Source organism: Pseudomyrmex gracilis, unplaced genomic scaffold, assembly GCF_002006095.1.
Source record: "Pseudomyrmex gracilis isolate BER0280 unplaced genomic scaffold, ASM200609v1 scaffold_111, whole genome shotgun sequence".
NCBI classification, from domain to species: Eukaryota; Metazoa; Arthropoda; class Insecta; order Hymenoptera; family Formicidae; genus Pseudomyrmex; species Pseudomyrmex gracilis.
Window position 1 is genome coordinate 421,578 of NW_018020695.1, and position 22,365 is coordinate 443,942.

A 22,365-nucleotide genomic window follows, 5' to 3' on the forward strand; every position below is an offset into this window, starting at 1 on the left:
TATATATATATATATACAGTTTCGATTTACGAATTATTACACACACGATCTCGTAAAATCGTAGTCGACATTCCGACATACCCTATATTGGCGAATATCACATCGAATATCGACTGTAATATTCGATATGTATTATATGCCAATACAACGTCGGAATGTGAGACTCAATTAAAGCGTGAGATCGATAATATAGACTCACTTTACGCGTCCCAATTAGTAGCCAATGTATGCGATGTAAGATTTCCAGTTTTATATTTATAAACTTGGAAGTGCTCGGAGGGGGGCCTCGTGCTTTCTCGCGCTCGTAAAGAATTTACCATTAAGAGAGAAGGACACACGCGGGCATGCATAACACATGTATATCGTACGACATCGACGTCGAGACCCCAAGTTTATTTTTCAGTCGCGAAATGCGAAACTTACGGCGACACGGAACACGGTCCCATTCCATGAATGTAAAATTACTGGGAAAACAGTTCGGAGGCCGACCATTAAAACTGGTTCGAGTCAATTTCCACCTCCACCTCTCTTCGCAATATAATTCGCCTCGGCCGAGATTTTGTCGTTTGATTTGTCGAATAATTCGCGCACACACGCGCTACCACGCGCAAAACATATACACATCGAGCAGTCGTCGGAAACGAGAAACGGAGCGCGCGGCGAATGTAATTGCGTGTATTAACATCCGATGCTTCCCATTTGCAGTTTATAACTTATTCAATCGACGCGATACGACGTTGCGTAACATCCAACGAGGGGAAGAGCGAGAGCGCGCGAAACTTTACAGAGAAACCATCTCTTTGCTCGATAGCTGTGTTGAATCGATGTATGAATATAAAACGGCCGGTATGCAATTGCGTGCGTATTGCTACGCAAGTAATATGAGAAAAATAAGAGACGTAATGACTGATACACCTAAGTAGAATTTGCGGAGGTTATCATGTTCAATATTTTCGATTTTATCTTCTATATTATTTTATCTTCTATATTATCGAACATATATAAATTTCAACGATGTATTAAAAATATTCGAGAGTCGTGCAAAGCCACTTTTCTCTGTGTTCATAAATATTTTCTGCAAATACTTGTTTTTGTCAAAATATGATTTTTCTACACTGAAAAAACAGTGTTGTTGAGATTACCAAATTTTGATAATCTCAACCAAAATTTGGTTTCCGAAACACTTTACTTGGTTCGATTTACCAAATTTTTATTATCCAACAAAACTTTTTTTTTTTTTTTTTCAGTGTATATATGTATATATAAACAAAAACGAATTTCTCGAGTGTAAAAAAAAAAAAAAATAAAATTTCCATTTAACTTGAACGACGCGCGACAACGTTCTCCTAACATTTATGCGGTCCGAAGTATGAACGAACATGTTCGATTCAGGATAGCAGCGGCGCTCCGTGCGTATGCATATAAATAAGATTCCTGGAAACGGCGCGAATCGGCAAGGAAAGGAAAAGCACCCTTCTTCTCTTCCTTCCCCCTTGCGATTCCGGTCTCGTTCAATTGCGTTCTCATCCTCGGTATAGGAAGAAGCGCGCGCGCTCGTTCCCGCAGTGTGTGCGCGCGCGATCAGTTTCGTCGTCGTGTGACTTCTGGTCGAGTCGACCGGCAAAGGAGGAGGAAGAAGAAGAAGAGCGCGAACGGGAAGAACGCCCGCCGCCACACCGAGCGAATTTGCATTAAGGTCGGCGCACAGGACTTCCTCGTCGTGCCGACGCGAAGGCGCGATGCTTTTCCGCGTTGCTACGTTTTTCCCCGCGGGCGATCACGCCTAGCGCGATTTCCGCGCGAGAACCGCACCTCGCGCGCAATGACGATGATGTCCGTGCCACCAATTATGCCGGCCGCGAGAAGGCGAAAGGGACCGAAAGGACTTTGCGGTCTCCGATGGAATTCTAATTATCGCCCGAGCGGAGAAGCGAGCTCTCGAACATCCGACAAACTGCGGCGAGTTTTCTCCCGAGAACATGACCTGTTACACATATATATATATATATATGTATATATATATTCGACTCGATTTATTTTTCTCCGCTCGCAAAAATACGTTCGGAAAAGAGAAGAAATCTTGTTTGTAAATATTCTATGATTCCCGTTAGAGGCGACATCGACGCTTTCGATTGCGCAATGCTGCACGGATGGCTGACATCTGTTATTCCGTTATTGCGCTTGTACATATGATATGCATTGATTGTCGATTTGTTGTAGTACGGAAAAATGTGTTTCCAAAGATGTATGAAATATCGTCGCGACTTGTTGTATTCGTACGGTATCTTAAAAACGTTTTCATTCTTTTTTTTTTGCGGCAAATTGTATAATAAAAATTACTACGGTACCAAAAAAGTAAAATATATTTGTGTTTCAGTGCGCGAGAAATTAATGAATAAAATAAAAATCAAAAATACTTATGCTCTTTTAATGCGTTCTGAGCAATATTATATTATAACGCAACATTGTATTAATCGAAAAGCAAATTAATCGGACTATTGCTGTCTATTTATCGAACGAAATTCAATTTCGCGTACATGAAGTATTATCCCGGTGTTATAAATTTTTCTCCAAAAATTTTTTAATTACAAATGAAAAATATTTTTCTTTTTTCACGTCCCGATGTGCTTTTTTTTTTTTTTTTTTTTTTTTCATGTATCTTCCTCTATTACGCGTGTAATATCAAACGCGCAAAATTGCCCCGGTGCTGTTACCGAGATTTTTAATTGGAAACGAAATTCAGTTCATCCTCCGGGAAATATTTGCACGCCCGACATTTTCTGGCTACTTAAAACCCCGCGATAAACTGCCACTTGCGCGCGAGCGCAACGAAAATCGGCGTTTCAATTCGAGGAACATACGTGCATTCAGCGCGCATTGCGCTCTCTGTTCATGACTAATTTACGGTCCGGTAAAAGCATTACGCTCGCGATAAAACGCGCCCGTCTGAAATAACTCTTCGGTGGCGTTCACGGTTCGCTCGCCGCGCGATCGGAAAGTAAAACCCATTCGGAAATCGCGGCGTGTATCATCATCGCGTGCACCAATTTCATCGCCACCTGCGCGAGCAAGGCGGCGGCGGCGGCGACGGCCCTGAAACGCAACGACCTCGAACTCGCGCGCGCGGTCCTCACACGAATCCTCAAGGGCGTTCGCCGCGCATCCTTTCGCGCGCGCGCGCGCGCGCTCTTGTATTGCGAGTACGTGTACGCGCCCGATAAGAGGATCATTCCGGGTAACGTCGTATAACCGGCAGGTAATGTGGCATACGGACATGGTCGCGTATCGTGCGAGCGCGCTCCGCGCGCGAGAAACGAAGCTCGCTGACGACGGAGCGAGACGGAGCGACGACAGTCGCTCGCTGCAACGGAGCGAAATGGCAGGGACGAACGATTGCGATGCTGAAGGGAATAAGGTGGGGGAGATGGCAGAATAGAGAAGCTCCGCTACTACCAACGACTAGTTACACGTATGAAATAATCTATTATCTGGATGGGGAGTTATCTGGTGCGGGCATTGAATCGCCAAGGCCGTGGAGAAGCGTCGACGACGGAAGGAGAGGGACGGGGCGACGATGGGAGGGGGGAGGGAGGGGGAGGGGACAGGGAGCGGCGGGAGCGTAAGAGACGGAACGAGATACACGTAGCTACGTTAAAGATGGAAGAGTCGGGAGAAACGTGCGAGAGAGAGAAGGAGAGAGGTAGGCAAGAGTCACACAGCGGTCAACGAACCTCTTCTCCTCCCTCTCTCTCTCTCTCTCAACGCCGAGCGCGCGGACTTGCACGTACGTACGTACGTACGTACGTATCTACGTTCGCTATGTTACTTGCGTACGTAGATACGCGAAGTACGTGGAGAAGAGAGGCCTTGCCTACCGTTCATCCGTTGAGTCGGTGTTGCTTTCGCGGTGTGTTCCAACGCGGCCTGGGCGCCCACGGTGTATATACGCGCCTCGAGTGAAAAAGCCTAGCAGCCGAGTCTCTACTCCCTCTCTCTCGTTTCTTCTCTCTCCGTCTCTTCCTTCTTCCTCCGCTCTGATCTTCCTTCTTCTCGGTCATCCGCTTCTTCCTCTCTCCTTTTCCCTCCCCGCGTCCTCTCTCGCTTCCTAGTTCTGTTCCTCTTCCTCGCTCTCTCTCTCGCCGCCCTTACGAAGAGTATAACATGCCGCGTCGTAGAAACGCGTTTGCAGTAGGCTGCGCTATCTTCTACTAAATAACCGCTGCCTGTGGATGTGCGCGCGGCCAACATCCTCCTCATCGTCGTCCCGTCTCTCCACTCTCGTCCGTTCCTCGCGTTTGCAGCAAAGTCCCCTTCCGGCGTGTCCCGGAGCATCGTATCGTTCGAGAGGAACCGATCCCTCCTGTCTGTCATATCGGGGGGCCCCGTCCCTAGCAGTCGCCGATCCAATAATTAGGGAAGAATATCAAGCAATGGAAGCACGTAATTTTGCTCGAACGCCTCCGTATAACCGGCGGCGCTCTCGAGCGTCTCTCTCGCCTCGGCGTTATGCGTTTCGCGGGGGCTTAGTGTCGAGGGAGGTGTCGAGAATGATGCCGCGTGAGGAATCTCTCCTGTAGGGAGAGTGATGCCCCGGCGTTTCCGCTGATTCAGTGCATTTGATTCGCGCTGCGCGAGGCGGGTCGTGGGTGCTTAATGCCTCGCGAAGTGGCGCCGGCGTCTCTAATGCACTGCCGTATTACTCGCTCTTAATTGGTTCCGCGTTCGTCGAATTACTACCGCCGCGCCACGTAAGATTCTCTATCCCCCCAGACCCACGTACAATTGATCATTATCGTTACAACCGATCATCCTTTGTGCGGACGTACGGACAAATAAAGGGGGAGAGAGAAGAATTATATATACGTTACACACACATCGCGCCGTGTTTGACTTTTATTGCGTTCGTAAAATAGAACTAATCGGAAACCGCGAAGCAGCTCTCTCGGCTTGGCTTGCTCCTCGCACTTAATTAGCCGCCGGTCTTTTATTTTTCGCTCACTTATACGCCATTTCCCGATTGCAATGTTAATCGGGGCGGAACCAATCTCGTACGACGATTCGTATACGAGGAGAATAACGCGCTTCAACTCAATCGTATAATTAATGGCTGCCATCGTAAATAGCCGAAGCGGCGAGTAGAGTATCGCGCTTGTGTGGTGTGTATCCAACGCGAAAACGTGAACTTTTTTTCTACTTTATGTTAATGTATGTTGCACTTATAGCCCATTTCTTCCGCTCGCCGCGATTCTTTTGGCTCGTCTGTGAGCGCGCGCGCGCGCGCGCCGCTGTGTTGTGTCTGTAGTAGACAACGAAAGTAATACTCGCCGGATTATGAATTACCCGCGCTCGAAGAAACATGAATTTTCAGCAATGCGAAGGGATATATCCAATTCCGTATGCAGCAATCACGGGGCTTGATCCGCTTCTTCGCCCGCCGGTTACCGAGCCCTTCCGTCGATTTATCATTAACCTAACCCAACCGACTTGTGAATTAATGACGGCGAGGGTAATTCCCGTAAAGATATATGTACGTTTTGATATATGCTGGTCTAATAAAATTTCGCTGTTATCAGAATCTACGGAGTGTCGCTGAAGTATGATATAATACACACGTCGCTCGTAACTCGCGCTAATTAGCTGCGAGAGGATCGCGTTAATTACCCCACCGAAGCTACACTTGGGTATTTTCGGATAGTATAGTCATTACAAGGTTCAATTTGTTGAATATTACACGTCGGTACCTCCAATTACCGCGGCCGAGAGAATTCACCCGTAAGAAAAGTCTGAACGTCATATTCTGCGGTCTTCTTCTTTGGTTAGGTTAATATAAGTTTTTTTTTCTTTTTTTTTTTCCCCCATCAGTATAGCAAATCAGTATAGGAAAGAAATTCCTCGTCGAGAGAATTCGAAACGAATTCAGCTTTGATTTGCCATATGGTTGTCTTTTATCTTCTAAAGTAATTTAAATCAACGGTTATTCATTCTCGTCAATACAATACCGAGGCGAGGAAAGTGGCGATGGCTAGTTTCGTGAGAGAAATGACGGAACTTAATAACAAAGCGAACGATCTTTTTTTTTTGTTTTGTTTTTTTTTTGCGTTCGAATAGTAGATCGAAAATATCTCTATCGTTATTTTTTTACAAGCCGAAGGCAAAGTAAAGTTGTTTTTTGCGCTACCGTATTGTTGTTGCTCGAGTCCGCGCGCGTACGTACGAAGCCGCGAACTCGATGACGCAAGCGCACGCAAGGCTGGTCTCTCGATCTCTCAGATCGTGCGATCGCATTGCGAGAGAGGCGTATACATACACCCGTATACTCTCTCGGCTTTACTGCCCCGGGGCTGCGAAACGAGCCTCCCCCCGTATCTACAATTATAAATGTTTATGTCATTACGGAGATTAGAGAGCCGATTCATCGTGACACATTGAATATACGCGCGGCATTACACGCGCATAATTGCGGTAGCGAGGTAATATAGAACTTAATCTTGCGTAAATTCAAGACGGGGGACGGTCTTGTCCTTCCTTCCTTTCGCGAGACTCTCTTTCTCCTCTCGTCGCCTCGGTTGAATAATGCAATGTTGATTTAGGTACAAACGACTCAATTCCCCGGGTTCGGTCCCTCGGGCGTACTATTCGGACAAAAATAGGTTACATTTCAGAAACAATCTCAGATGACTTGATCTTTCGAAAGTTTCCACTCACATCCGCGATGACTTGTGCAATCTATCTGACTTGTGCTCGTCCGCAAACAATGATTTAACTTTGACGGGGTAATAATAACACACATAATTTCGTCCCGAGATATACAACGCGCATTCTCTGAAAGATGGAAAAGAAATTCTTTTTTATGTTTACTTATTGCGAACAAAAACGCAAAATAATTATCCGACGACTCTTGAGGAGAAGAATTCTCGTATGTGAATCAACATCTGCAAACTTTCAAAATCACAAGCTCCCACAACTTCTCTTCTATTTATTTGTGTGTATTACCTTTCAAATGATTTTCCTTTTTATTCCGAGACAACCGTAGCGTTAAATCAAAAAGAGAAGTTGAATGTAAAGATTTCGCCGTCAAAGTGCATCGAAATATTTCTTGTAAACATCGCATAAACTATTTTCAGAGGACAAACATACTTGAACTTTCAAATGTTCGCTTTGATCCGCAGCACTGCCGGCACCGAGGAATAGGGGAGAAAGGGGATTCGCGAAAACCTATCCGCGTTCCTTCGTTCGCGAACTCGACATATTTTGAAGCCAGTCGAGTGCTGAAATATATCGGCGAAAACGTTCCGCGCGTTCCGCCGAGCGATGCGGCAGCAAAATTCGTTTCGCCAAAGTAATCCTATAGCAGCGTATAACTGTACGGATTGCATTATGACTTTTCAATTATAACGTCGGTAATAATCTCCGCCGATTTGCACAAAGCGCCCAGGTAAAAACTGCGATTGATCGAATCGCTCACGCGATCGCGATATCTCATTTCCGTCATTTGCGTCTCTCGGCGTACTTAGATAGATATGATGTTATTATAGTTTCTTGCTCCCGGAAAGAAATTCCGCGTGTATATACATATATATATGTATATATATATACATACATATATATATATATATATATATATATATATATACATATGTATGCGCGAGCATTGTGTACATTATCGTAAATCTCGGTGGCGGGAATTTGCGATTCTCTGACAAAACGAGGGCGGTCCAATGTGTCCGCTCGCGTGCGTGTACACAGGTGCGAGATAAAAGAAACGAGCGAGGAGGAGGGAAGAAAAGGAAATGGCCTTTTCCGCGGTTCTCTTTTCAGCTGAACGCAGCCTTGAGAATATAGGTTGTCTATAGGCTGGTGTGCGAGTAAAGACGGCGCCGAGTGGTTGAATGCTTGGATCGCGCCCAAGTATTCCTCGATAAAAGTCTTCAAGTACCTTTGTGTTACGGTTCACCGGCACCGCGTACCGAGCCTTCATCTTTCTCTTTGTTCCCCGCATGCGTTTTATATAGGTGCGCGTGCATCACGCAAAAATATTCTGCATAAATATTGGCGAATACGATGTCCTCACACGCGACGAGAGACTTCAAGGTTGAAGGTTGTAGAAGAATTTTCTCAGGCAATGTAACAGAATGTAATTTCGCGAGATTTCGCGAAGAGAGAGGTAAATAAATTTTTATCTTTTCATGAAGAATTTTTCATTTAAATAACATTCGAGACAAAGAGATTAGCTCGGCTTAACGAAGCGAGCGAATTGTGACTATCAAGAAAAGGTATCTTTCTCTCGCGGCACTTGAGAATATTCACACCCTCGGGGATTTGCTAATTAATTGTTCTGTTATGGTAATTTCGTATTTCGATTTTTATCGCGCTCCCGAGTGTTAAACTGACGGTCGTCCGATTTTCATCTCGCGTTAATAATCTCGGGGATAGGGACTTCATATTGGACACACGTGAAGAATCTGGCGAGCCGAGAGCTGTAAGCGCGCGTGATGGTAGTCACGTTTATCGCTAATTGCGGCAACGGTCGTGGGTGTTTTTGAGATGGTTGAACATCGAAGGTGACTAATTTGATTAATGACGCCGTCACGCAATTTTCTAACGTTAGTCGGTAAAAAGCGTAATCGATTTACATTTATTACGATAAAATGGTTATTATGTACCGTGAGCTGGTCTCTCATTTGGGACAAGTTTTACCCGGCGATCACCGGTGAAGCCAAGACGATATTAGCCTAGCGCGCGCTTATCAATTCATCATTCCTCCTATCGTTACCGTATGACAGCGCTAAAGTGGTTTACATTCACGTGTAATGTATACAGCGCTGCAGCGCAAGAAAACACAATGATATAAAACACATTGCGGTTCCTATATATATATGTTATAAATTTATATACCGTAACGCGCGTATGTAATGCGTACGGGTTGGGCGCGCCTCACGGCTGTTAAACAATTTTAATTTCATTAAACACCGAGAGCGCGCAACGCGCCACATCCTCGTCGAAGACTGATTATGATCGATCTCTCTGCCACGGCGTGACAAGCGTCCGTCGATATTTTTCCGCGCGACTCGAGACGCGCGGCGATACGGTTTCCCAACGCTTAGCGGTCCCAAGGTCAAAGTACTGTTCGGAACATCAAGACACAGACTTCGGATAGAAGAAATTCGATTCCGGAAGTATAAAATTCCAGTCGTAACGTGGTTACGATCAACGCGCGCGTACATTTATATATACGTACAGTATATACACACCTTCCGTTTCCTCGTGCGGGGATATAAATACATATTCAGAACCCGCGTTTAACGGACTAACGGCATTTATACCCGTAGAAATCGCGACTAGCGCCAACACAACGCGCCGGCGCGGCGCGGCCAGGGTTAATTGGAGTTCGGCTTTGACCCCTTCGACGTTTCGTGCTGATATTTCGCCGCGAAGATTATTCTTCGCCCGCCGTCTGTAATTACACCGCTAAAAGAATCGCCATCACATCGTACGGCCGCCGTGCCGTACCGCCGTTAAGGTGAACGGGTCTAATTTCAACTCCGGTAGCTATATACGCGGCGTCGAGTGTGTGTATAACGATGGTGAAAAAAAAAAAAAAAACTTTGCGGTAATATTTCTAACACCCAAACGTTCGCAAACATATTCCGGCGCGTATTGTTTCGCGCGCAGAGCGTAATTGTGCGAGAAAATAGGGAAAAGCGCGAATTTTCGCGGGACAATATCCCGCGGTGACGCTTTTCTCTTTTCACCGGGAAAAAAACAAAAACAAAAACAAAAAAAAAAGATAAGACGTGTAATATCGCGCGTCCGAGAACGAATACGAAATTCATCCGACTGGCGAAATAAGCGAAGTGTTATATACCAGTTTTGCTCCGCAACCTGCTACTGCGGGATTCGCGCAACACCAAGTTTGCGACGCAAAAACTTGGCGTGCCCGGTTCGCATTAAATCATGATGAGCATCACGTCGTATTTTCTCGTACTATCTAAATGCGCAAATACACGTACGCGTCGCAAGCGCAGCGGCGAGTTCAGTTTGAGTTTATACATTTGCCGAGAAGAAACATATTCCGTAAGAGACTAATGAGTATATTCTATACTTTTACTTTCGTGTGTAATTTACGTTTCTTACGCGCCCACTTCCTCATTTACGTGGTTTTCTTTCATTGATTTTTCATTGATTTTTGTTTCATAACACTAATATCGAGTGGAAATTTTGCCAGCGCAATACCTGTGTTTCACATTATACGATTTATACGATATTGTTCGGTACCGAGTAAAGTAATTATTGCGCGTACATATCAGCAAAATACAATATCTCACGTGATGTAAATTACAAGAAAACAGTTATTCGAAACCAGCTTCGCGTCAATCGGCGCATAAATTGTAATTAGCCACTTACACGCGCGATTTATTTAACCCCCCGAAGGAAAATATTCCCTTCGACCGAAGTACTCCGATAAATTAACAGCTCGTTCGATTGTGTGGCAATCGAGCGCGCGCGCGCGATCGTAAGGATTTCCATCGTGCTTATTCATTCTCGATGGAATATCGTTTATTCTCTCGTCGTAGCTCGTTCTGTGTGCAAAGAGAGAGAGAACGTCTTAATAAATTCAAAACTTCTTGTACGCCACTCACGTGTTTTTCCTGTCTCGTTCGGGAACATCGGTGCCGTGCGCGCGATCGGCAGACGGTGTGACGTTTAGGACCTTTTCATCGAATCGGCGAGATGTTGCGCCGCAAGGTCGTTTCTCCGCGCATCAAAACGGGATCTCGCCGTCATATTGCGATACTTGTAATTACGGTATGTACGGACGATAACACAAGGGAGGAGAGGGAGTCATGTGCATTGCGGAAACACACACGCGCCAAGCCAGCGCGATATGCCTGTACTAACGAAGTGGCAGTGAAGAACGATGAGAACGCCGTACCGGCTGACGTCGTACTCGCGTGCAAGCATTCTACTATGTGTAAACAGTGCTTAGAGCAAAGGCATATAAGTTTCTCATGTCCCGCGATGCGAGACGCTTTCCGCGAAGGTATCGGTAAATGTTTGCCAGGAAGAGGACCGGACTCCTGATTTGCTTAACTTCACCGACGTGTTGTCTGTTTTCATACGCGGGGTGTTTAACATGTTTCTTCGGGGAGAGAGAGAGAGAGAGAGAGAGAGGAACAGGAGTGCACACGCGCCGCCTCCTCTTCGAACCATTACAATATAACATCGGAATACGGACTCGCTCGGTGCGATACCCTGTTTGCGTTTAATTCGAATGGGACATTGATGCGATATTGTTGCATAAATCGCAGGGAAAACCCGCGACCGGACAAGCGACGCGCGGAAGAATACGACATTAGCAAACAACGTCTATATAAGATACATGTGGTGGAAGCCCGAACAATATTTACATTAGCGGCGTGATAAACGAGCGCGTGCAAAATGCTTTTCCAGAAGCAACAACGAGCTGATTGCGATATTTGCGAAAATCGATACTTTTGCATTGTACTTGTGTATTGCGTGTAATCCTACCAGAAAAAAACGTGTGCAAATAATCACAATCGATTCTCTCGATATTGATTGTTGCCACTTATATCTCGACGCTGATTGAACGTTTCTAGGTTACTCGATTCATGTCGTACATATCAAAACGCATGGTAGTGCCTCGCGCCAAGTTTACGCGCAACGAAGTCGCGCTCGAACGGCGCGAGGCACTCGCGCTACTTACACGCGAAATGTCTGCGATTGAGAAGAGTGAGGAGATTTTCATGGAGCAATACATCAAGGACGACTAAACCGATCACTTTTGTTTCAGCCTAAATCGCTTTAGAATAAAACATTAAAAAACAAAAGTATTCTTCCGTTTTTTCAAATAGTCACGTGACAGGGAAGAGAGGAAAAACATCACGTGACTACGGTCACGTGACTATAAATATATATATATATATTTATATATATTAATTATATTAATATATATATATAAATATATATATATATTAATATTATATATATTATATAATATATAGTACATGTATAATTTATTATATATTTATAATATTATATCTTTTGTATTATATGTACTATGTATATACTATGGTAAGGTCACTGACCTTGGTCACGTGACTATGGCGAAGTCGCTGACCTTCGTCACGTGATTACAATATGTATATATATATTATATATAGATATAGAATATTACATATAATACATAATAATATTCTCTTTTTTACTCTTTCCCCTGTCATGTGACTTTACTCACGTGTTGTTTTTTCACTCCTCGGTCTCACTATTTTTCGAGTTTGATTTTTGTGCGTTATTTCTGACACCTCTTATATGTGTATTATATATGATTTGTAAGACGTATATATATATTAGCTGTCATCACGGTGACAGATTGTGTTCACTGTGACACAACACGTTAAGATAAAAACAATAATAGCATGCGCGTAGAGCGCACGCCTGTGTTGTGCTATTATATATAAATAAGAATTGTTCGGGAAGAAAGATGTGCTCGAGAGAATTATTCTTTGTTTTATTTGCATTTCCGTGAAAATCGCGCGCAGATGGCGGCGCGCAATAATATATTACTTCATTGTGAGACTTTATTGTGCGACAGAAAAATTCAATAGTCATTGAATCATAATGATTCACTGACTCTGTCCGGGTAACGTGATTGCAAAAGCGATACATCAGACCTGGATCATTTCGTTGGATGTTAATTTATATAATGCGCGTCAGTATTTAATTTTATTACGACGTGTTTGTCGTGTCGATCGTAATAAACACACATGGCAAATATAAACGCGAGCTTTTAAATGTCACGGTGCGCCATGGAACAACAGAACGCGATAATGGAGTACAATGTAAATATTATAATTCTTATTATTAATCAAGCTTATTATTATTATTAATTACGAAAAATTGTTATATATTTACATTACGTTCCATCTCTCTATATTTGCGTTTTCTAAACTAAAATTGATCAGTAATCAATAAACTTCAATTAACATTTACCGTGATCATTAAATATCATTAACCTTCTCTGCGCGCGCGCGCAGTCACGGATGAATTATCTCTCGCATCCCTCGCTTCGTCCGATGCTTTCCCTTTTTGAAACCGAGCGCACCGAAGCGCAATGCGTGAATCCAAGTGCGAGCGCTCGAACGAAACAACTGCACCGCTCCGGAACGAAAGCAAACGACTTTTTCTCTGATTCGCTCGGAATCGTGCCTTCAATTCGAGACGGCTTTATATATCTCTTTGTACCAAACTAATGAGGTTTTTTTTCTCCACTCATCGGCAGTTTGTTTTTTTCATTAAAATAAAAAACAACACGGAGATCTAAAACTATTTCTCATTAAAAGACCAATATCAGTCACTTTTTTGTTGACAACATTACGAAGAAAAAAAAACTCTCTCGAGGTGATTTGTAGATGGGTCATTTAAGTCAAGATTCTGCCGCGCAACAAAGCTGTTTTGCGAGAGATTCTCGCGGGAGATAGAGCGTCTGAACCGGCGAGCCGCCGCGGGCGACAACGGACGAGCCGGTGTTGATTTATGAGAACTACACACGGTGCTTATTTTTTGGAAATGATACACCTCGGGTATGTTAGCAAAAGTAAAACTTTCGATGCGCCTTTCGATGTGTTTAATCTCGTTAAACAGTGTCTCTCGGGGTGTAAATTCATATTTTACGGGAGCGCGATATATATACTTGAATGTGTGCATTTATTAATATATATCATTACACATCGCGGAAAAGGTGCTTTTAACGCTTAAGTGCTGCCGCAAGAAGTTAATGTTGCGACGATTTTTCCGGCGTGTCTCTCATGCGAAATTCCTCGGAAGGAGTATTCATCGTGATTGCACACGCAGGAAAATGTGTATACTTCATCTACATTTTTAGACTTTTACGGACTTTTTTACAGCTAACGTGGCGCCTCCCCGTAATAACTATGTTACTGAAATTAACGAGCGGCGATAGAGATCGGACATGAGATTAACAAGTGCATCGTATTCGAGAAAAGAGAGAGGGGAGGTGGGAACAACGCGGTATATAGACGAGCGTGTGTGTATATAGCGAATTCTCGACTACCCTTGAAAACGTTTTCGGCGGTGGGATTGTGTGCACTTTTGAAAACAGTACGAGAGCAGCGGTCGTAAAACATAGGTCGCTAGTTGCTTTCCAGGAAGGTTAGCGGCGGCTTCCCCGCCGTTCTTTTTACCGACTTTAATTGAAGCCCCGTACAACTTGAGAGGGATCTCGCTCCCCTCCTCTTGCCGTTGTTCTTTTTCCGCACACCGGCCGCATTACTGTTCGCCCCTCGATGGAGCGCTAGGACTATAGAAGAAGTTTATGCTTTTATTGCGCGCGCGGTGAGGAGCACCACCGGGTGTACACACACCGTGTGCGCGCAACCTCCTCACTGACACCAGTAAACTCGGGGGGCATCGTAAAAAGACGAGATATTAGCCGCTTATTCCGCAAATTCCCTCTCTCCCCCTCTCTCGTCGTGCAACACCACCTTCCTAGGACGATTCTTGCTCGCGCGTAAAATGAAAGGATTCCCGACTCGCGAATTGAAGGACGTGAGTTCCCTCCGGAACTCGAACTACAAAACCATCGGACGATCTCTTTTGCCATTCAGCAAAAAAATCCTTTGAAATGTCCGAGTTATGTAAATGGCGTGCGAATTATCGCGTTTTTTTGCACTTTCCTTCTCGACGACTGTGCTTATTTCTCTCAACAAATTTCTGTGACTTTCTTTCCGAAACTCTCCGAGTAAACATGATTTTTTCTCTTCTCATTTCTCTCGTTTTTATTATTTTCAAGTATCAGAGATCTAGAAATAAATATTATCGTAAAAATGTTGGAAATTATTGATTACGGATTTTCTTTTTTCGCGGTCTTTTTCCAACTGGGAAGCGCGCTGGTTTCAGGAGCGACTTTACGAAAGCTTCAACATTTAACATCTAAGCGGATTGACGTCGTTTGGCGTCTTTCAAGTCTATGTACGACGGCAGAAGAACTTTCGAAGAGATACGCGTGCGTAAAATCGCATCGCGGATTGTTAAAGCTCTCACTCTCACGTTTCTCTCTGCAAGAACTCTCTGTTTCCATCCTCTTTGAAACGGATATTTGCGGATGTTATGTCGATATAACATCATTATATACGACGAATGTGCGCGCGCGCGCGCGCGTATCAATATCGCGTATTATCGGGCGCGCGAGCACGTGACGCGATAAGTTTCTTCTTTCGTTTGTTCTTCGCGAGATAGATGCATTATGAGAGATCCCGCGAACCCGGCCGCAGAGAAATACAATATCCTCGCGCCGAGATATCGATACGACACGACTTCGAATATTCGCGTTAATAGAGCTTTCCGGCGAGCTCGCGTGCCTCGCGCTTTGTCATAATCTCGAATTACATGCACTAGCTGCGCACGGAGCGGAGATAGAATTGTTACGCGAAATTATTGCGTGCGTTCGAATTACTCCCAAGAATATTCGCGGAATCACTTACGTTCGTGCGTTTAATTTACGACGCAAAGTTGTTACAAACTTCTCGAGAGACACGCGCGTTTCACGCGCCTTACTAAATTACTCGTCATTATCGGGCTTTGATTCCTTGAGAGAGTTTCTCGATATCTTCTCAAAAAAAATCTCAAAAAGAGCGCATTCTTCCCGCGCTATCGGTATGTGTTGCGCGCGGTTCTTTTAACAGCGCACGAGGTTAGATCGCGAGCAAAGTCCATTCACCCGTTTTCGCGCGAAGAAAGAGTGTATAGTAGACTCCGTGTCCCGCCGCGCACTTTCGACAAACTTCTCGAGATCTTAGATTATGGTGCACTTTCTTCGGGGGGGTGGTCTCTTCCCTCCGTGAACGTCTTCTTCTTTCTCGCGAAAGAGAGAGCAAAGTTCTCTCGAGGAGCTCGTATAAGACGCGTCCGCGAAAAGGGATGGTATGAGGAAGAAGACTGTATACTCTCCTACCTGTGTTTCTTTCACGTTATAGCCCTTCCAGTTAAACTTCCGGGCCATTAATTTACATTAGGACATTTTTCAAGAGCACGCTAGCGCCCGCGCGCCTTAAAATTGGCCGAGTCTTCTTTTTAACGTCTCTCTTCTCCCCTCGCCCTTGCGCGCGCGAAAGAGCCCTCGAGTTGCTTTTTCTCTCTCTCTCCGTTTCGTGCCCTCTTGTCGACGTCACGCTTGAATTCTTCACCATTAAACGACGACGCGACGGTGGAAAAAGGAACGAGCCGAGCGTATATGAGATAACTTTAGAATTTCATTTAACGACGAGCGACGCGCGCAAACGTTGAACGCGGAAGGCGCGCTTGCAGCTCGGTGCGCGGCGGGTCATTAAATCACGCCCGTTGCGCGCGGACTTGATTGATTTGTAAAAGCGTCGAGGGAATTGGCATTTACTCTCTTTAAAGTCAAGTCGGGGTTTACGTAACCGTGTAAGTGCCGCGCATACATCACTTGATAATTTCATTTCACCGCGTGCCGCGTCAACATTGAAACAACACAAGGAGATCCGCGTCAGCTGTCGGTAAATAATTTATTAACATCGTAAAACTCGAACTGACATTAGCGTCGGGAGAAGTGTCATCCGTGTTTTTTTTTCTTCTGAAACTTTTACCCAGGTCATTAAGCCCGCGCGATCTTGGGAACCATGAGAACTCCGTATATCACTCTTGAAATTTCATTAACCGTTTGCGCCATTAATGCGAGAGACGCGCGATAAACATATAACGCGCGGGCTGCGAGCGCTGTCATTGAAAAATTTATTCACTCATAAAAGCGTCGGTATATCGGAGTATAAACGCGTGGTGCGCGAGTGGATCATTGCGGCTAGAGTCCGCTATTTCTTATCGACGGGACCGATCATTGGGAAACGCCTATATACATAATTAACTTGATGCTATTACGAATATTCAGATACTACCCGGTTTATGATTACGTGCAACGTGCGGTCAGTTATTATCACAACGATTTATGTTCCCATTAAAGGCAGAAAACAATCTTTTGCATAATGGACATGGTAGGGAGGACGGTAACGAAAACTGTATTTCACGATGAAAGGCTCGCGTTTCCCGGAGTTTGCGCTATGTAAAAAAAAAAAAGAGAAAAAAAAGAGAAAAAAAACGAAAATCAACCAGACCATCGAATGAGTATATCGCGTATCGTTACCAAAGAGAAAGAGAGAGAGAGAGAGAGAGAGAGAGAGAGAGAGAGAGAGAGAGAGAGAGAGAGAGAGAGAGAGAGTTCGTGCGATAAGAGCGCCCTGGAATATACATCGGGTGTACATACTTCGCGATCGAAAAAAAAAAATTGTTCGTAAAACGCGTCGCTATGAATGTCAACGTGCGAGTTTAATGCCCGTTCGCACAAACAAACGAAATAAAGAGGGACGGAATACCTGCCGTTGACATCAATGTCAACGACAACAAATATCCCCCGGGCTATCCGACGATATTTTCGGCGATATAATATTCGTATTACGTTCAATACAACGTTGCACACACACGCAAACACAGAGTTTTCATCGCTCTTTCTTCCTTTCGCTCTACTGTGCGTCGATTTGTAATTTTTTGATAAATTCATATCGCGCGCTCTCAAATGTACATGTGAGCGAATATATCGATGAAATACAAAAGGCGTCGCGCCGACGCCAATCGTGTTTCTTCTTGTCCAACTCAATATGGAAGTAATAATGAAATCGAACTCTTTTCTTGTTACCGTTAAAGAATGACGTACTATTCTGCTTGAAACGCATGCTTTATATACCCCGTCGGTCTGTTTCCGCCCCTCGCAGCTACATTCATTTCTCATTTCGAACACGTCGATGCTCGGAGCGTGGGAGCTGAACTCGAAAGTAGAAGAGAGAAAATCAACTTATGAAAGAGCCCGGTACTCGGTCTAACAAAGTCCTCCGTTTAAAGTTCAGGACTCAGAAGTCGCAAAGTGCCAATGACTCCACCCGGGCTTCTCTCTAAATTGTATTTAAACAAAATAGTTTATAACCCGAGCGAACTCGTGACGGGAATGGTATAGTTTTAATCACTCACTCACTCACTCACTCACTCACTCACACACACACACACTCGTTGTGTATTAATTGTTCCATCGAAAGTTTACGTCACACGAGATATATTGTAAGGAAAATCGAATTGTAAAGTCTGTAATTCTTGTATGTATGTATTATTTATTTCTATTTGCGTGAATTTTGAAAACGTAACGGCGATAATCTCACAACAGGTTTGTCTGTTTGTGACTGTCGAGGTGACAAATGTTTTCGACTATTATCTTATTTGCGGTGTTTGTCGATTGCCTGTTGGTAATCCAACCGACGACTTTCAAAAGAAGAAAACAAGAAGATATCCTCGAAAACCGAAAGGTGATGAGCGAGAGATCTTCGGTCGCCGGAGACAGAGAGTTCGTAGCCGCTGATAAAGACAAGTCGCGCGAGATATCAGAAGCTGTAAAACCGTTCAGTTGTTAACATTAATTATAATAAATTCATTTCGTTACTCCTTTTATATTAAATAACGTGGTTTTTATTCTTTCTATAACCGAAAACACTACAATATTTATTTCTGTCGCAATATTTATTCGCAAAACATGGATATGTTTATATATTAAAAAAATTAAAATAGAAACGTAATTTTGATTCGGATAAATAAAATAAGCATCAGATTTACGCGAGAGATATACGTATAGATAACGCATAAATGTATAAATGTATATATTCTGCAACACTATAAACTATATGACGATTCTTGATCGAGAATTGAAAGTGATTTTACGATTACTTATTTATATGAGCGTGACCGTATTTTTTTTTTCTGCGTTCGATTACTTGATTTTATGCACAAACAATCTTTATATTTCTGTTTCAGCACACTCTCACGGGCCACTGCGCAAAGGTGATGGCAGCCAAGTTTCTCGGCGAACCGTCGAAAGTAGTTACGGGAAGTTACGATCGCACCTTAAAAATCTGGGATCTACGCAGCAAAGCATGTAAGTGTGATATTCCGTCGATCAAAAGAGGCAAAACTCATTCGGAGTTTTCTTTTGAAGAGACTGCCTGATAAGAATTATTATTATACAATATTGCTAAGATCCATTAAAATTTCCACAAAAAAAATTGACCGAGGAAAATATTTTGATATCGCGCTTTCTTCTCTCAAAAGAGAAAGAACGTATCTAAAGATTTGATCCGAATTTTCCGTGGAACAGCGCGTAAGAGCGCTTTAATTAAAACTAGTTTATGCAAAACAATTCCGAATCTTATCTGCGTGCATTTCTCGCGACACACACACACACACACAGACAGAGTCGAGAGCCCCGTAATCCCGAAATCCCGGGGCGACTCCCGCGGCGCGTAACGGAGATAAACACTTTGGAAAGAGGAAAATATAAGCCGCGATTTCTTGCGGCTGACATATCACCGTGGCGGCATAATGTTAACGCCAGTACATTCGTTCCGTCTCGTAACGGAAAGAGCGAGAAGGAACGGGGCACAAGCGGAGGGGGTTGCAAAGTAATGCGCGGAGCTATATAGCGGTAATCACGTTGCCCATTACCCCTATTAGTCGTTGCATAATGCAAATACACTTACGAGCGTTCCGAGATAATAAAACAAACGGCGAATCTGCATGGTCATTCATATGTATATTCTGTTGCGCGTCGTACGGCGGCTTGCACAATGGACCCGCCACGCAAAATATGACGTCCATAATGCCCGTTTCGTACGAGAGGAGATTTCGTGCCGGCATCAACGACCGACGCCCGTAACAGCGAGGATTGAATAAAAACCCGCGCGACCCTCATCCGCTTAACGGACAGCTCGTTGCGTCATCTCATAACTTTTTTTTTCTCTCTCTCTCTCTATCTTTCTCTCTCGCTGCGTAAGGTTAATTAAACCGATAAGATCCCTCTCCGCGCGGTGAAGAAACAGATTTCTCCCTCGTTCACTGTCGCGACCCTCCAATCTCTCCCCTCTCCCTTTCCCTCTTATATAAATACGATATCTTCGTCGGCACATAGAAGGCTCTTTATCTCCGCGATATTGACGTTTTTAATAGACGATCCTCGCGGAGATTGTGAGGGTTGCCTTTCGGAAAAGTTGCACAAAACTCGATGCCTGAATAAACACGTCCGAAGATATAAAAAGTTTTTTTTTTTTTCAGGGGAATTGACCGAGTAACCGGGTAACTATAATGGTCTCCCTGTGGCGCGTCTCTCTCGACCGATCTTGTCGAGCAGAAGTAGCGCGCGCGAATAATCGGGCAATAACAAAGATAGATTTAATGTAATCTAACGAATGACCCGCGTCGCGGAAAAAGAAAAGCGAGATTAATCACAAATCCATTACTCGGTGGAAAAGAGTTGTCGTCTTAATTAGCTCTTAAACCAGCAGGATTTATCCGGGACAAGACACGGGTGTATAATAATAATAATAATAATAATCATAGCGTTAATCAACGTTGTTAATGAACGTTACATTCGCCATCATATATTATTCTAAACTTTACACTTTTTAATACATAGGATTTCTTTTTTTTTTTCATAACAAAAGAGCGCAAGCTAAAAAAAATATTCTCATATCTGTTTGTCTCAATTTTATTATTATTATTATTATTATTATTTTGATATAAAGAGGTCGTCTTGTTAGAAAATGAAAAATTACTCAATGTGAATATTCCATGCAAATTCTGTAAGTGACTTTGTGTACTCTATTTTACGTCTATTGTGTCCGAGCTTCCCTTGGCCTCTGACGCGGAGTCTGAAAATAGATAGTATGAATTGCATCCTTCAGCGCGCGCATTCACGCGTCTAGACTGGGTCGGTCTGGGAGCGCGCGCGCGCGCAGTCGCCGTTAGAATTGCCGCTTTTGTGCCGCAAAGTTCACGTACGCCGTGATCTAATTTCGACGCAAACTTTCTGGCTAGCGTAATCGCGAAACGGTATCAAGCGCGCGCGATATTTTACCCTCCTCGCTGTGCGCGTTATCGCGACCTTCGACGGAAACGCTGACGACCATTTATACCCGCGTCAAGAGTCTAATGATACGTTTTTGTGAGAGGGAATCGACGGCGCGCTGGAATAAAGTATAAAACGCGATAATTCTACGCATTCAAGGGCAAAAGTAATTCCCCGGCTTCCCGGAAAGTTGTTTTCGTGCGGGGAGAATGCGCGGCATCACGAAACGTGCGAAACGCGAGGACTTTGCGCTCGACGTTCTCGCATCAGGGTTTTATTACGCTAATTGTCAAACACTTTAAAGAAGAGGGTTCGCTCTCGACGCGAATTCGCTCGTCGATGCGAGTAACTTCGGTAACGCCGGCTCGTTCACTCGGAAAATAGAGGAATCGTTCATCTCCGGCGGAGGCGGTTGCGATAAGCGAGCCGCTTTCTTTCCTCTCTCTTTCTCCGACAAGGGAGGGTAAAAGTGATAATTTACAGCCGGATGAAAGTGGCCGTTCTCGGTGGTAAAGCATAGATCGCACGGCGCGCGTCCTCCGCGCGCGACGTGTAAGAGGGGCTTTAAGTGGCACGAAAAATAAATTGAACACACAAAAGAGCCGCACGCGCCGGACTCGCGCGGGCGAGATAGCGACCGCACGAGAGAAGGGAGGGGGGGGGATCTCATTTCCCGCAAATGTATTCGGGATTTACATTCGACCCCGGCACGGCGCGCCGGACTAATCTCGTGAAACGACGCGCTCCGTCTGAAGAACGGCTCCGAGATATCGATTCACGCTTCGGTCAACAGAACAGGGCTACACGAAATCCTGCGGTACGCGACGCCCCCGGTAGCCAGCTGCTAGGAGTCGTATTGACAAAGGATACAAAGCTACCTAGACTGCTTAACGCGGCGGCACACAGACGCGGGTATTAATTTGCGAGAGCGCCTTAAAGCTAGCCTTTAGTTTACCATTTGCTCGTCGATCCACGGAATAATAATTTGCCTCATTAAACGCTTGCGAGTATCCGTGGCTTTTCGATGAATCCTCTGTTCTGCGCTGTGTCGTCCCGGGGGAACATTATTGTTATCCTCCCGATCGAAATTGAGCGTAATTAATGACGAAAACACAATCGTCGGCGCACCATCGCTCTGGCTAACTATATCAAGAGGCATGAGTGCATCTTATGCGCGAAATTCATGCTGTTGAAAAATGAGAAAATCTTCACGGGGCAATAACTCAAGAACGACTGAACCGATCAATTTCGTTTTAGTCTCAATCGCTTCAGCACAAAACATTAAAAAAAAAAGTATTACGGTCATCCGAGCCGATCGCAGGATATGCGATATACATATATATATATATATATATATATATATATATATATAT

General features: G+C 44.3%; 1 protein-coding gene across 2 annotated transcripts in view; it reads left to right on the forward strand.

Moving 5' to 3' along the window:
- LOC109856236 (autophagy-related protein 16-1) overlaps positions 1-22,365 on the forward strand; it is a 446,352-nt gene that overhangs the window by 398,503 nt on the left and 25,484 nt on the right. For both annotated transcript variants that reach the window (XM_020431280.1, XM_020431283.1), the window contains one exon: positions 18,907-19,027. In XM_020431280.1, coding sequence (XP_020286869.1) covers positions 18,907-19,027 — 121 coding nt within the window. The remainder of the gene's footprint in view (positions 1-18,906; positions 19,028-22,365) is intronic.